We start from the raw sequence: 15,578 nt of genomic DNA on the forward strand, positions 1-15,578 counted from the left end.
ATGATTATCGGCTTTCAGGCCAAGGGTGGCGGTATTTATCAAACAGCGCAGTTTGTGAACTGTTCGCTAGCCGCTGGGGTGATAGTGTATCGTGGGTGGACAAAAAGCACCATTAGGAATAATCAATGTGGAAACTGCGGAGCACCACGTGCCAAAGATTGGAGAGGTGAGCATCGGCTATGAAGGTACACGAGGGACAACCGATACGTTGCAGTTCAGCAGCTCACCAAGAAAATGAACCAGGGGGCTACCAGACGTGTGTGTGAAGTGAACCCTCCTGTGGGGCTCCGAAGCAGACGGATGGTCACTGCACCTATGTGAACAAAGGTGCATCAGGAGAAAGGGCTTCATTTCACACGGTAGTATCATATTTGGACCACCGCTGATTGGCAAAGGCTTGCCTTCTCCTGTAAGTCTTGTTTTCTGCTTCATTGAATAGATGGATGTTGGTGTGTCAGGCGAGAAACATCAGAGAATAAACACCCAGTGTCATGGTCTGGGGAATTCTTTTGTGCCAATTCTCTGGGTCGCTCATCTATTGGAAGGCATTCTGAACCGATCTGGTTATAAATCCACCCTTGCAGATCACCTACATCCATACATGCTGTTAGTCTTCACTCGGGCAGATGGGGTCTTCAAACAAGACAATGTAACATGTCACACTATAGAAATGTCCGACAGTTGTTGGAAGAGCAGAACCAAGACTTCCAAGTACTTCCCTACTCCCAAATTCCCCAGACTTGAACCCAACTGAGCATCTGTGGGACCACCTCGGTCGTCTTGTTCGCTCTATGGATCCTCCCACGAGCACCCTCCAGTAACTGTGGGGTACACTGCAGTCAGCATGGCTCCAGATACCTGAGACCACCTACCAGCACCTGAGTCATCCCCAGCCTGTCTAGCTGCTGTCCATGCGGCACACAACGGGTATTAGCTGGTGGTCATAATAATAGGACTCGACTCCGTATTAAAATTCCAACTTGTTTAGCAAAAATCCTGCTGTGTCGAAAGAAAAATAAAAAAGTTATAACTCATGAAAAGTGAGGATGAAAAGATGAAAAAGAATTGTTGAAAAACTTGTATTTATCAGATTAAATGCCAGCGGTGCAATGGAGGGCCATACTACCACCCTGTACAATGTAAAGACTGTGCCAGGCCCATCTATAGATACCCTACAGAGAAGCCACTCTATTCACTAGCATTATTTATTTCCACTTACTAGTTATCACTATTTGTGGAGGCACTCTAGTGCAACAGTTCATGGAACACTGTCATTATGGGGGCGTGGCCAATATTTGAGGGCGGTGCCTCAAGGCAGCCATTCTTGTTAGGAGCCATAAGAAACAATGTAACCATAGAAGATGTATACATGTAGTGAATAAACAGAGGCCGGAGCGCCCCTGCTCGGGTAACGGCAGGCTTCCGGGCGGATGGAATAACACGGCAGGTAATGCATTACGTTCTTTTTTTAGAACGCCTTGTAGTCAGCGCGCTGCCCGGGGCAGGCCGAAGCAATCAATCGCCGCACAGTTCTGCAGCCGCTCTGTATGAGTCATCAGCTCGCGGGTGATTAGTCAGCCTGGACAGTGCAGGCAGTTGACAGTGGACGGGGTGCAGTTGCAAAGTAGAAGGTGGAAGTGATACGCATGTATGGCAGCTCCCTGACAGCCCGGATCCAGCAGTTACCCTGCAGGGAGGACGCCCAGGAGCCCGCACAAGGGGACAGAGCTGCTGACAGGCTGGTAATAACGAGTACGCCCTGCTGGTGGCTATGCCAGGGCCTGCTGCAGTGATGCAATGTGCTGAGCTATGGCTGACTGTACAGGCGGCTTGTTTTTCTCTGTATGCTGCTATGTGTGTGTTATGTGACTGGCATGGGCGCTCTGTAGATGCTCTGGGTTATTCCTTGCCAAGTGCATTTAAGGAGGAGACATTTCCACCTTAAATGATAAATCCAATGTTTTTTTTTGAAAGGTGACTGCCAATACGACTCTTAGTGTACCCAGCTTTCCCAGGTTCCTGACCGGCAGTGCTGCCTACTTATGTAGTCCTCTGGCAGTAGCAGATTGCCATTTCATGATTAGTGCAAAGTTGCAGGAAAGCTGGGTGACCACCCCTGCAGGAGCTATAATGGGTGTTGTCTTGCTTGTCACCCATCTTTCCTAGTAATAGACATTACGAATCATCAGCTATGTGACATTTTTCCCAACTTGATAGGAATGATTATTTCTTTTTTGCAGTATTTTCAGCTCTGTGAATGTTGGGATCTCTTTCTGTAAGTTAGTAATGAGCTCTGGTGTGGGACCGCTTCTGTATAATAATCGGGATATTAGATCCGTGGTCCTTGATGAACTGCCGCCTCCATGGATCTGCTGCTACTGACATCAGAAGGGATTCATGGAAGAGGGTTGACAAATCTCAGCTGCTATTACAGCATGCTAAGGATTAAATCCGCCCATAGGAGACGTTTTCTGCTGAATATTCACTGTGGATTTCACGTTATCCATTTTTTTACAAAAGGGGGAAATCCACCTAAAATTCAACAATTCGTCCACGTTTGATGATCATACCCTAAAAAACAACAGTGTATCTATGATTAAGCCTGCAGATGTTACTGGACGGGTAATGCTGTCACATTTGCAGCAGGGGTTCCGTTTTCCTGATCCGTTCGTGGAGCAGGAAAGGGGAATCCCCGTAGCCAAACAGATTCGTCTTATGTTGGAGCCTAACAGCGCCGAAAGGACTGCATTGACTATAATGGGGACCGTTCGGTTTCTCGCATCTCTATGATGCTGACAGTCGGAAGCGTTAGACCTACAGTTTGGCTGGGACTTGTAGCCATTTTACGTTCGTATGACCAGGCCCATGAGGTGTTATTAACCCTTTGCAATCCAGTTTTGGATTCAGGGTTTCCTAGGGGGGTTCTCTCTTTTGGCCATTTTACAATGGCGCCATATGCAGTATGTGACATGCTGGAGAGGCCCCCCAACAACAGAGTGGCCAGTAATAAACAGTAAGAACACCCTGCCGGACGTCTTCCGACATCGAAGCTGTACAGCCTTCAATCAGAATGTCTTCAGATGTCAGACAGTGGATTGGAAAGGATTAATCACTGGATACGCCGCTTTAGGCATAGGATTCCAGTTTTAGTTAGGGCTCATACCCACGAGCGTCGCCTGATACGTCCGCGGATTTACGCTGCTGGAGTATTGTGATATTAAACAAAGAAGTGCCTGTGAGTAATCACGAATTCCGCAGTCTCCATTAGTGTTATATTAATGGAGACCTCCCGCGACGTTAATCCGCCGCAAATCGCACATGCCGCGATTTATCTCCTGCTGCAGAAATCCGTGGTAGAATTCCACATGTGAGCATTGGCAGGAAGAAATCTGTTAGGTTCAATATAAGCTAGTAGCCGTGGAATTCACGCTTCACGAAACGCGGTAGAAATCCGTTCGTGAGCATTCACCCTTAGGCCGCCTGCAGATGGCCGGGTCGGATCCCGCTGCGAGAATTCTCGCAGCAGGATGCGGACCCATGCCCCTGCAGAGACCTGCGGGTCACCTGCTCCCGGCGTCTTCCATCTCTGCTATGCGCCAGCCAGCCTGCGCAGAGTTGAGCCGGCCCGTTACTTGTTTTCATGTGGACAAATCGCGGTCGTCTGCATAGGATTGCGTTTTGTAATGCAATTCTATGCAGGCGGGCACAGGCGGAAATTCTGTGGGAAATCCCACCGCAGAATTTCCGCCTGTGTGCAGGGGGCCTTAGAGTTCCCCTTTACAGATTGTTTGCCGAGTATTTTTGTTATGAGAGTTATTGATGTAGCAGAGTTGAATTTGTCATTGCACGGTTTCTTCTGTGGATTATGATAACACTGAGTGAGTCCAATGGGAAACTGCACTGTGATATCAGTGACAAAGTCCTCTCTGCTACATGCGGATGATTGTTATCGATCACAACAGCCCAGTGACGTTGACCTACTACGAGTATATTAGTAGGTGACGCCGTGCCCTCGTTCCCAGAGGTTTCAAATCTGTATTAAAGGCAGAGCAAGCTATTTGATCCCATGACCTAATGAATAAATGAATTGTCTGATTCTGTTCTGCACAGTCTCGGGACGCACCCCTCTCGCAGTGTTTACTCCATGCAGATGTCCGGTGACTGCTGAGCTTATATACACTACAGCCCTCGGTTTACCTTCTCCGTGGAGGCTCATTACAACATTGTAGTGGAATTTATAAGGGTTTGTGAAATATTGGACAAACTGCGCCATGTGCACGGAGCCTGTACGACAACTCACGCAGTCCGTGGGACTCGGTGGTACGGAGCTGCTGTCTCCACCGGGGGACTGTATGTACAGAGATTTAGGGTAGAATATGTGCCTGTGTATACAGTGCGGATGGAACATGCTATGTTTTAGGAGGCGAGTAGTATCTAACGTGCTACAAGAGGTGCTGAATGTGTCACACAAAGTACACCATAGTGAGTCTACATTAAGGTACTAGTAATAAATCTGCGCCATAGTTTTCTCCTTCAGGCCGCATCTGCTGGCTTGCCGCTCCTGATACTTCTAGGATGTGTCAGCACGCATTTTCAGCTGCGGCACCATTTCTGGAATAGTTTGTGACTGCCTGGAATTTAGCTTTTGTTTGTCTAATCTCCGTCTGGCTGCAATGTGACTTTATGTGAAATATTGTCTACAGAAATCATGGAGTCGGACCCGACGACGGCGCCGCACCTACTCGGCAGATCACAGCTCAACGCTGCTACTCCTGCAGACAGCAATGAAGACCATCAAAGAGCGGGACCCTCCAGTTCCGGATCTCCCAGGGTATTTACAGCCGTGCCAGGTACTTATATAATTACGATGATTGTGGGTCTGAGCATTTACATGTACAATGTATTTAGACCATAGCTTTTTATTGTTCCAATTAAGCAGAGCTTAAAATGAAAGCAGGGCTGGGCCCTTCTAGTGTTTACACAGGCACAGCGGCGCCAGTGCCTAGTCCTGCCGCCGAGTCCTATTTAAGTGACAACACAGGTATGTATTTCTCTATGCCTTAGTATATTTTCTGGCCTATTGGACATCTTTATCCAGGCAAATAAGGGTTAATATTTGCTAAAAATTCTTTATTTCCTACCAATAGAAATGTGTGTTCTGGCAGTCAGAAGGAGTACAGGACTAAATTAGGGTGGTCTCACATCTATGCTGGAACCTCCAGTCGGAGATACCGCTGCAGATCCAGCTCAAAATACCCTTTTCTTCCATTTAAAAGACCGCCAACTGGAAGCGGAACGGACCCCATTATAGTCAACGGAGTCTATTCAGCACTGTTTGATTCCGTTTGGCCACCGGGATGCCCTATGGAAGATCCTCAAATCCTACGGCATAGTTGGCCACTTCATTACCATTTTTCATGCAACTAGTTGCTGCAATCGAACCAATATGGGAGCGATGGATTTCTTCAATCTCAACCCAGGTGTCCGGCAAGGCTGTATCCTGTTGGCGTTCCTCCTCAGTCTACTGCTCAACTACATCATAAAATGAGCAATTAGGCCAAGTGTTGTGGGACATAACCCAATACAATAGTTCACTGACTTGGACTTTACGGATGATCTAGCTCTCCTTGCACCATCCCTACCCAAACTCTGGCAAGTATCAGCAGCTCTCGAACAAGAAGCGGTGGTGGTTGGTTTACGGATTAGCTTTGAGAAGACACGGGTAATACAGCTTGGGTACACAGTAGCCACAAATCCCTCAATCGCAGTCAACAATCAACAGTGGTTGCAAGAGATCAACAGGTTTGTCTACTTGGGTAGTACAATCATCAATGGCGGGGGTGTTGAACATGATGTCCAGTGTCACATCAGGAAGTCGTGGGCAACTTTCCAACATCTTCGCCCTATAGGGGCTACTACCGAACCCCCATTAGAAATGAAGATACGACTAATGAACACTGTTGTGATCCTGATTGTATTATATACATCTGAAACATGAAAAGCGACCACATGTATCAACCAGCAACATTATGTCTTCCAACAACGATACCTTCGTCGCCTGCTCAAGGTCACTTGTCGGCTTACGATTGATGTAAAATCCCTGTTACGCTGCCACTCCACTCCTGAATCATCGAACATTGACTCTTTTGCTGGGCACATTCTGAGACAAGCCTGGCAAGAATTGCTAAGTGTAGGCGGGGAAGGCAAAGATCACCTGGTAATGTATATTTATAGAGGACTTGCACACTGTTGACCTTCATGGGATGATGACAAAATTGCTGCCTTTGACAGCCAACAATGGCATTCATTTGTCATCCAAAATGCTGTAAGGTGTGGAAGTAAGTTCAGACTCGGGGCAGACCTTTAAAGCCCACATCCAACTTCACAGTTGATTTCTTTTTATTACTCCAATGCACCTAAAATAAAGCAAACTTGCAAATGGCTTTGACAATTTCCTCTCTTTTTAGGTTTACACTTCCTATGCAGGCTGATGTGTCTCCATGGTAACAGACTACAACACAGCCTTTGTAGTCTGATTCCCCCAGTCAATTCCTTGTCCATCTGTCTGATACCTCTTGCTGACATACATCTCATGCGTTAGCAAAAAGTCGGGAACAGATGGAAGAGGGCATGACTGCCGGATCGGACTACGCTGTTAGTAGCCTGTGAGATGCAGGCAGCAGTTACAATGGCTAGGAAGCTAAATGTGAGAGTCACATCCCCGAACTCAGTCCTCCAGCTCCTATGAGATCATAAAGGAATTGGCAACTCCTATATTTATGCAAGGACATTATATGTCCCTTTGACCTCAGAGAGGCTTTGCTGTACTGCTGATAACAGCAATTGGTGACTGCTGAAGTCACATGACATGGTGATGGGCAAAGCAATGTTATGCAGCAAGAATTGAGGGGTACTCTGTTGATGTGGGTATGCAGCCAGTCCAACTTTATCATTTGGCATGTTCTACCCCAATTTTTTTTCCGGCATCTTAAAATTCAAAGCACACAGATGGCAGTCGTTTTATTGTCTTTTTTTCTTTCTCCCCATTGACTTGAATGGGCGAGTCTTGTCCGTAAAACAGATCAGAATAGTTCTGCGTGAAAAACTTGGTAGTGTGTGTTGTATCGTAAAATAATCTGCGTGTAATATATATACATTTTTTATTTTAAATGGATTAGGCACAAATGAGAAAAATGAACTTGTGTCCCAGAAGCTTAATAGCAAATACAGCTCTTCTTCATCTGAAGCGCTAGCACATTCAGTGGTGGTGTGCTAAAGAAATAAACTCCCTCTTACCCATAGGCCACGGTCTGTCCAGTCAGAGATTTCTTTTGCTTTTTAAGCTACTCCAGACCGGCTGATAAGTCTTGGAGTAAATATTTGTCCACATGTTACTTATCTGCTGACGCATGGATTTATGGCACTACGGAATATAAACCGTGCCTGTAGGAATGCTCCCCATAGCGGAGCGTCAGCTCCTTCCCTTGTAATCAGAGATAATCCTGGGCATCTTTGGACTTCTAGGGGGTTTTAGCAGTGTTTATATAGCGGCTTTCTGCTAATGATGACAAGCTCTGGTGGAAGCATCTGGAGAGTCCTTGGCCATGTTTATGTCTATGTAAGATGTGCTTAGGCTAAATTACCTTCAAACCTGCTTTATGCATCCCATTAGAAGTGCAGCATAGGGGGGGTGGCTAAAGCCCCTAAATACTGTACGTGGGTTTGGGTCCCCTGATGTAGGAACTCCCTCCCCCCCCCCCCATAAACTTTACATGTAGAAGACTGAGTGACAACCCCCCCCGAGTGCACCTTAAAATGTTGCATGTGGGTCAACCGCAGCGGAACACGTTTCAATGATCCTGTAGATGGGACTGTATGTCTTGCAATATATTGTATCTGCCGCTTTTGCCTTGTCATTATTTTTTGTTGAAATGCATGTTCCTGTATCACACGGTTACACAATATCAGACAATACACGTATTCTTCTTCTGCAATGTGCCCTAGAATTCCTCTTGCTGAATAATCTATATATCTTTACAGCCAGTATTCTTTCTGGTCAACCTGATGTATGACTAGAATGGCAGAACTACAGTGAAGACTGACACAAACAGCAGGAGAATATACACTGGGATAATGAGGGGAAAAGTTAGCTGGAAAGCAGGCAGAATATGTTCTTACAAAATGCTCCCATGTTTCCATGCTTGGTGTGAATGGTGTGTTTTTTTTTGTTTTTTTTTTCTCAAATAACCACAGAAAATGAATAAGGTCACGTTCACAACGTGGCTCCAGGTGAGAAGTAAATACTTGTAGGAACCTGCTGAGAGGTTGGACACAGTGGGACGCCTGGGGTCATGTTCTCTCAGGAATACAACAGCTGTCTTGATAAGAATGTTCTGCATCCACCGAGGTTACAGAGTAGACTCCTCGCTTTCATCAGTCTGAAAGAAGCCATGTTTTATCTAAAGAATCAATATGATCCTCCTAAATGGGTCATTAGAGGGAAATGAAACAGCACGTCTCTTCTCCATTTACGGAACAGTTTTGCAATCTTTTGTGGCCGGTGATCAGTCGGTTCCGGCTGCACTGTTGTGTTTTTAAAGGGCTTTTACTTTAACGTTTGCAACAAACCTGCCGCAGATGCCCCACGCAGGGTTAAGTAGATATTGGTACAAGACAGGTAATAGTTATAGCAGTGAAAATGGAAATAGCCATATGAAGAGAACAGGAAAGGGTGGGAAGGGGAAATGGAAGAGTAGAAGCAGGAGTGCTCTCTACGCATCGGAGGCTTTGTGCTAGAAGTTATATCTATATTTAAAGTTGGAGGTAATAGTGCAAATTAGGGATATTAATATGAGAAATCCATGGGTCTCAGACTTTTTCGAATTGGACCACTGTGTCCTGACATATGGCAATGGTTTTTTTCTTATAGAAAGCAGTAAGTTATTGATGCGGGCCACTAATGCGTCAAAGGGTAGTTGTGGTTTTCGCCATTGTTGGCCTATGTAAATGTGAGCTGCAATTGTGATAAATATTCGCAATGCACCTTTTGAACTCCTATATTTGTAAGTTTATTGCCTACTAGCAAGAAAAAAGGGGTTAAAACCTGGGGATGTTTGTTACAGAGGCTATATGATGGGTGACCTTTCTCTAAAAGGCTTGCACTATAGGGCAGGACCAACAGATATGTAATTGGGAACCAGTGGCCATGCAACCCCTGAAGCATAGGTCAGAGACCTCAGGATTGTGAGTGTATCTGGGTAGGTACTAGGTAAGCTCTATGTAGTACTTTTTAGGCATGTTTCTGTTAATGAGACCTGCCAGCTATTCATGCTTAAATGTATCGCTACAATGACGCCATTGTTCTATGGTTAAGGACGAATTAAAATAATTTTCCCAACGAGTTCTATAGGGCAGTTGGTTTTGTTGTGTACCATTTAGGATTGTATCAGGTTGTTAGAGGGTCCCTGGGTATATTGGGCAGTATTTACACATTGCCTCCAATGGGTTTAGCTCAACTTTACAATGTGAGGATGTAAGAGAGGACAAGAAGTGAAAAACCTGGATTGTTCTCCACCATTCCTCTGAAGGGGGTTGGAATTGGTTTGTAAAAAAAAAAAAAAAGGATCATGAGATTGGCTTACCATGTGATAAAAAGTTATGCAGGGTAGTGAGTTTATTAGTCGGCCACCATGTAAAGCTTAGGACGTCTAATCCTGGAGGGAAAGCTAGGTTAGAAAGGAGTGGGGTAAGTGGAGATGAAATGAGTGATGGGTTGTCATACATCGTACCTGGCGCCACAGTAGGATGGAGAAGAATGAGAGTGGGGCGTGGTTTTGAAGGTTAGTTGGGAGGGGGGCTCTGGTCCAGAGTAGAGTGGACCCAATGAAAGACCTTGCTCATTTTGGTATGGCCTGTACTGCTGAGTACGGAACTGGGATAGGAAAGGTTCTAAACAGATATTAGAGTCTTGGTAATAGAACCATTTTGACACTGTGGATCCATCCTATGCAGGAGAGGTAAGGGCAATACCACTTTGGAAAGTCTAAGGAAGTGAGGGCATGTATGAAATTTGAAGTTAATTTCGATAAGTCTTCTGAGTATGATGGGGCATTATAGAATGGCTCATTTTCAGACCAGATGTCTTCTCAAACCTCTCCAGAACTGAAAGTAAGTTAGGAAGGTAAGAGAGATTGTTGGCAAAGAGGCTGAGTTTAGGGTTCTATTTTCCATTGGGAACACCAGATATATCGGAGTTGTCGCAGATAGCTATAGCTAGGGGTTCTATTGCAATTGCAAATCAAGTCGGTGTGAGTTCATCACTGTTGAGTGCCTCTAGAGATCCAGACTAGGGTTGATGTGGTAGAAGGGATTTTGAATTATGCAGAGGGGTTAGAATAAAGGGCCGTGATGAAATTCATAAAGGTTACTCCAAATCCCATTTGCTGAAGGACTAGTTGTAAATTGGACCAGGATAAGCTATTAAAGCTTTTTCTATATCTAGGGCGATGACTGGGGTTTTATGAAGGTTTTTTTTTTTTTTTATAATGGTTGAGATGGGTTCCATTTTCAGAATTGTAACCTCTTAAGGACACGCCCCCATACCCCACCCAATTTTCGTTTTCTTCCTACCTACTTTAAAGAAAAAATCTTTTATCTATCCATCAACATAGCTGTCTGAGGGGTTGTTTGTTGCTGGACTAGTTGTATGTTTCAATGGTACTACTTTTATTTTATTTATTTTTTGCTTTACTAATTTTAAAAAACAAAATTTGGGGGGGGGGGGGAGGGGTGTAAAAGAAGAATAAAAATGTTTCTGCCTTCATCTTTTAACAGCAATTCTGACGTGGTGTAATTTTTCTCCTCTTACTGACGTCCACCATGTTGGATAAATAAGGCCTAATGTCTACGGTCAGAATTGAATTGCCGAATCTGCTGTGAGGCACCCGTGCAGGCGATCCGTAGTTCAAGCCTTTTTGGTCCGGGAAACAAATCGCAACATGCTGCTTTTCAGTGCAGCTCCTGCATGGGCGGCTTCCCTTGTCGTCAATGGAAGCCATCCGATCTGCGGACAGGCTATCAATGGAAGCCATCCGATCTGTGGATGGGGTGCGGATCCCACGTGAAAGCAGGAGTTGGGGGAAAAAAATAATGTACTGCACATGTGCGCCGCCCGTTGCGCCCGCACACATCCACAGACCAGAACAGAAAAGACCCAGACAGGAGAAAGAAAACCAAGACAGGTAACACGGGGTCCTCGGCCGTGGGCAGGGTCAGATTCCACTGCGGGCTCACGCATGCGGAATCCAATCCGCCCGTGGACATGAGGCTTTATGCATTATTTTTATAGATTAGACTTTTATAGACGCAGTGATGGCAAATGTGTGTTTTTGTGTTTTTTTGGGGGGGGGGGGGGCTGTTCTTTTTTCTTATGGGAAAGGTGTTTTGTTTTTTTTTTTGTTTTATTACTTTTAATAACTTTTTTCCATAGGAACATGAACTTGCAATCATTTGATTGCTTCTGCAGTAAAATGTAATACAATAGTATTACATCATACAGGCAATCTATCAAGCCACGGACATGGTTTTATAAGCAATCTGCAATAGGAGCCCTCAGAAGGTCTCTGCCTGCCATGGCATCCAAACGGCAACCCGTGATCTTATTGCAGGGGGGTTGTTTAAGACACCCCCCCCCCCTCCTACCTGCATTGTGTGGAATGGGATCGACCCCCTGATTCCGCTCTAATACAAGCCTGTACTTCCATGACATAACTGTACGTCATAGGGGTTAAATGTACACGATGCCAGGACCCCCGGATGACGGCTAAAACGAGATATGAACAGAGCCTTACTGTGCAAGAGGTTTACATCAGGAAGCTCCTCTTCAGAATAGGGAGGTGATATCAGGACTTCTTCCAAAACCGAAAGCTGTCTGGCTTGATCTAAAGGGTCAGGTGTGCCTGCGGGCCGCGATGTACTGCCTTACTGTGGATTATTGTGTATCTCACTGTTTATACAAGAAAAACAAAATGAAATAAACTCAAAAAATCTAATGTTGTTCCTCTTTGCAGAAACTATGAATGAGGATCAAGAAGCAACTTTTCAGGAACTGCTGGAGAAAGCCAGAGGCGGGGATGCCAAGGCCCAGAGCGAGGTAAGGATGGGACTGTAATAACAGCAGGCAGATGACTGTGATGGAATGTTCTACCACCCAGAATGATTCACTACACAAACACCGTGCCGCTGACAGTCACCCCGCGTGACCGGCAGATCCTCGCACACCGCTCTTCTCTGTTCAGCAGAGTACTTTCACTTGCAGTTACCTGTCACTCCGTACAGTCATGGTGCAGCTTATGTAACGTTGGTGCTGGAGGATCTCGCTCTCCATCTTCAGTGATGTAATCCTAAAACCATTCTATCTTGCCGGATTCCTATTTCTACTATCTGGCTGCGTTTTTTTTATCTCGCTGGGTATCTGAGCTCACACTGCCAAATTCCCAACCTCACTTAGCACATATTTGGAATTTAGAGATCTTATGGCCTGTCTTGGAACCAAGAGGAGCAACTCTACTCCCTCTACTTTGCTAATTCGCTAGACAGGTTTGAGGGTCACAGAAAATGTCTTTGTGTATTCAGATTTGATGGCGATACTCCCCTATGGCATAACCCTGTTCATCCGAAACTGGATAATTTTTCAACGCCTCAATTTTGGATAGATCTGAACGTGCAGGAAGTCTTATAGGATCTTAGAGGGTACTGGTCATCACTTATTACCCAAGTATACCAAGCACCGTGCTACAATTATGACCTACCTGTGTTTCCCAAACTAATTTTGCCATGTCTTTTTTTATGAAAGCGTACTTGGGGAATCTCTGTCTAAGGCCTCATGTCCACGGGCAAAAGAAGAATTAAAATCCGCAGCAGATTTTAACTCTTCTCCTGCCCCCGGATCCGCATCCCATAGGGATGCATTGACCACCCGCGGGTAGATAAATACCCGCGGATGGTCAAAAAAAGTGGGTTTTTTTTTTTAAAATGGAGCATGAAAAAATCTGGACATGCTCCATTTTCGTGCGGGTCTCCCGCGGGGACGGCTCCCGCAGGCTTCTATTGAAGCCTATGGAAGCCGTCCGGATCCGCGGGAGACAAAAATAGGAATTTACTCACCCGCTCCGGATCTTCCCTTCGCCGCGGCTTCATCTTCTCTCCGTCGCGGCCGGATCTTTTTTCTTCGGGCTGGCGCATGCGCGGGGCACGCAACCGACGTGCTGTGCACATCCGCCGGGTCGAAGAAAGAAGATCCGGCCGCGACGGAGAGAAGATGAAGCCGCGGCGAAGGGAAGATCCGGAGCGGGCGAGAGGTGAGTTAATTCTTATTTTTATGCCTCATGTCCGCGGGGCAGGAGGGACCCGCTACGGATTCTCCATGGAGAATCCGTAGCGGGCCTGATTTTCCCCGTGGACATGAGGCCTAAGGGTTTCTGGCGCCGCATGTAAATACTGCAAAGTGGCCTGGTGCGTGGGCCTAACCATCTGTTAGCCGATGCAGGGGCAATGTGAATTGGACTGCCCGCTGATTCAAAGGGTATTCCGGTATTTTATTCCTTTTTTTTTTTATTTTTTTTTTATATAAATAACTGGTCAAGTCATCAATATGTGATGGGTGGGGGCGCGTTGCTTGGATTCCTGCCAATCAGCTGACCTCCTGTGCCGCTGTCACTATGGTCAGTGGAGGAAACAGTAAGCGCTGACCTTAGTGCAGCGGCCTTGATCATCAATAGCGAAAATGTGAAACTTACTTGTTATACCATTATGATTTAAATGGGTATTCAAGGGCAAGAAAGACCCTTCAACTAAGAAAGCTCTTGGTTAAGGGAAAGTAGTTGTATTGCTGCTCTTCGGAGCGTCTCCTGCCAGGCCTATTATGAGATATTGTGGGAACGTGTATTGCTGAGCTTTGGGCACACAAGCAGATGCCAATACGTATCAGTCAACTAGTGACATTTTTATTTAGCAGCTGGAGAAGGTGGCAGAAACCTAATCCAGTATGTGGCTGTCATTTTGCTGACCTGCTCTGTTATATAGTACATGATGGTGATGAAGGACGCCTGTTGATGTTGTAATTCAGTATGAGAGGACAGCAAGGAGTTGGAGGAAACGCACATACAGGATGATTAGATAGGCCATGATAAAGCACTGGTGGGATTGGTACCTATGGCTGTAGTATTACAGGGCACCAGCGCTCACCATTGGCTTTCCATTCATATCACTTAGTGGTGTGGGGTAGGATACATGCTTTTAGGTCAATTTTCCAAAGGAGGGGGCATACTGCAAGGAGGGTGTTTGTCTACCTCCATATGAATCCAATTTCATCCATACATTTTTCTGTTTGTTCCGTAAAAATCTCAGAACAATATTGTGGCATACTGCATCCGATGCCCGATGTCTCTTCAGCAGCCTGTGTGCCACTCCTTAGTCCACAGCTGTAAGGGACCACATGTGCCCCGCTGTACAGTCTGTGGCGTGTGCATGAGGCCTAAACCATATCGCAAATTTTTTTTTTTTAATTTAATTTTTCTTGCATCCACTTCTATGCGGGTTACAAACATTTTATTACTTCAAGGAAATTTATTTTGTCATGAGGAATTTATTATTGGAAAGGGTGTGTTATATGCAGGTGACTTCACCACAAACCGGTAATAAACTCCAGTACATTGCACATAACCTATAATAATACATGGCTTTCAGGATTGGGTTGACACTTGAGATTTCTTTCATTTACAGAAGTGTCTTTAAAATGTAAGAATCTGGTTGGTATAAACAGCATCAATTGTTCTTTGTGCCAGTTTTGAGTAAACTACCCTTAATACTCATTATCTAATTATTTAATTATATATAATATATTTATATTTATTTATTTATTCATCTATCCTGATGCATTGGTTGGTGGTTTTGTTATCAAAACAACTCTGCCCTCATGTGAATGCATTATGTAACTGCCCTCTATGCCTCACGCTCGCTCATCACCATAGCGTCTACAGAAGGGGTGCACAAGATGCGGTCAAGAGTGTCATTCTGTGCAGCCCAAATATCTGGACACAAATATCTATGTGTGATTTCTTACATGTAGCTTCTATGTCTGGGTGAAGTATAGTGGCACATAGCAGGTCAACAGGACTGGCCAAGTACTAAGGGTGCACTGTGTAGCCATGTCTAGGTCCCCTGTATATTAGGACAAGTACTAAGGGTGCACTGTGTAGCCATGTCTGGGTCCCCTGTATATTAGGACAAGTACTAAGGGTGCACTGTGTAGCCATGTCTGGGTCCCCTGTATATTAGGACAAGTACTAAGGGTGCACTGTGCAGCCATGTCTGGGTCCCCTATATATTAGGACAAGTACTAAGGGTGCACTGTGTAGCCATGTCTGGGTCCCCTGTATATTAGGACAAGTACTAAGGGTGCACTGTGTAGCCATGTCTGGGTCCCCTATATATTAGGACAAATACTAAGGGAGCACTGTGTAGCCATGTCTGGGTCCCCTATATATTAGGACAAGTACTAAGGGTGCCCTGTGTAGCCA

The 15,578-nt window shown here is 45.4% G+C and overlaps 1 protein-coding gene across 3 annotated transcripts in view; it reads left to right on the forward strand.

The window, feature by feature from the left end:
• The first annotated feature begins 1,312 nt into the window (after positions 1 to 1,312).
• WFS1 (wolframin ER transmembrane glycoprotein) overlaps positions 1,313 to 15,578 on the forward strand; it is a 35,239-nt gene continuing 20,973 nt past the window's right edge. Inside the window, exons 1-3 of one of the 3 annotated variants that reach the window (XM_066573306.1) lie at positions 1,313 to 1,447; positions 4,704 to 4,850; positions 12,069 to 12,151. In XM_066573306.1, the coding sequence (XP_066429403.1) occupies positions 4,709 to 4,850; positions 12,069 to 12,151 (225 nt within the window). In that variant the 5' untranslated portion in view covers positions 1,313 to 1,447; positions 4,704 to 4,708. Of the gene's footprint in view, positions 1,448 to 1,569; positions 1,743 to 4,703; positions 4,851 to 12,068; positions 12,152 to 15,578 lie in introns of those variants that run through there. The other 2 variants (XM_066573304.1, XM_066573305.1) reach the window with 2 other exon arrangements.

The sequence above is a fragment of the Eleutherodactylus coqui genome, chromosome 7 (genome assembly GCF_035609145.1).
Source record: "Eleutherodactylus coqui strain aEleCoq1 chromosome 7, aEleCoq1.hap1, whole genome shotgun sequence".
NCBI lineage: Eukaryota > Metazoa > Chordata > Amphibia > Anura > Eleutherodactylidae > Eleutherodactylus > Eleutherodactylus coqui.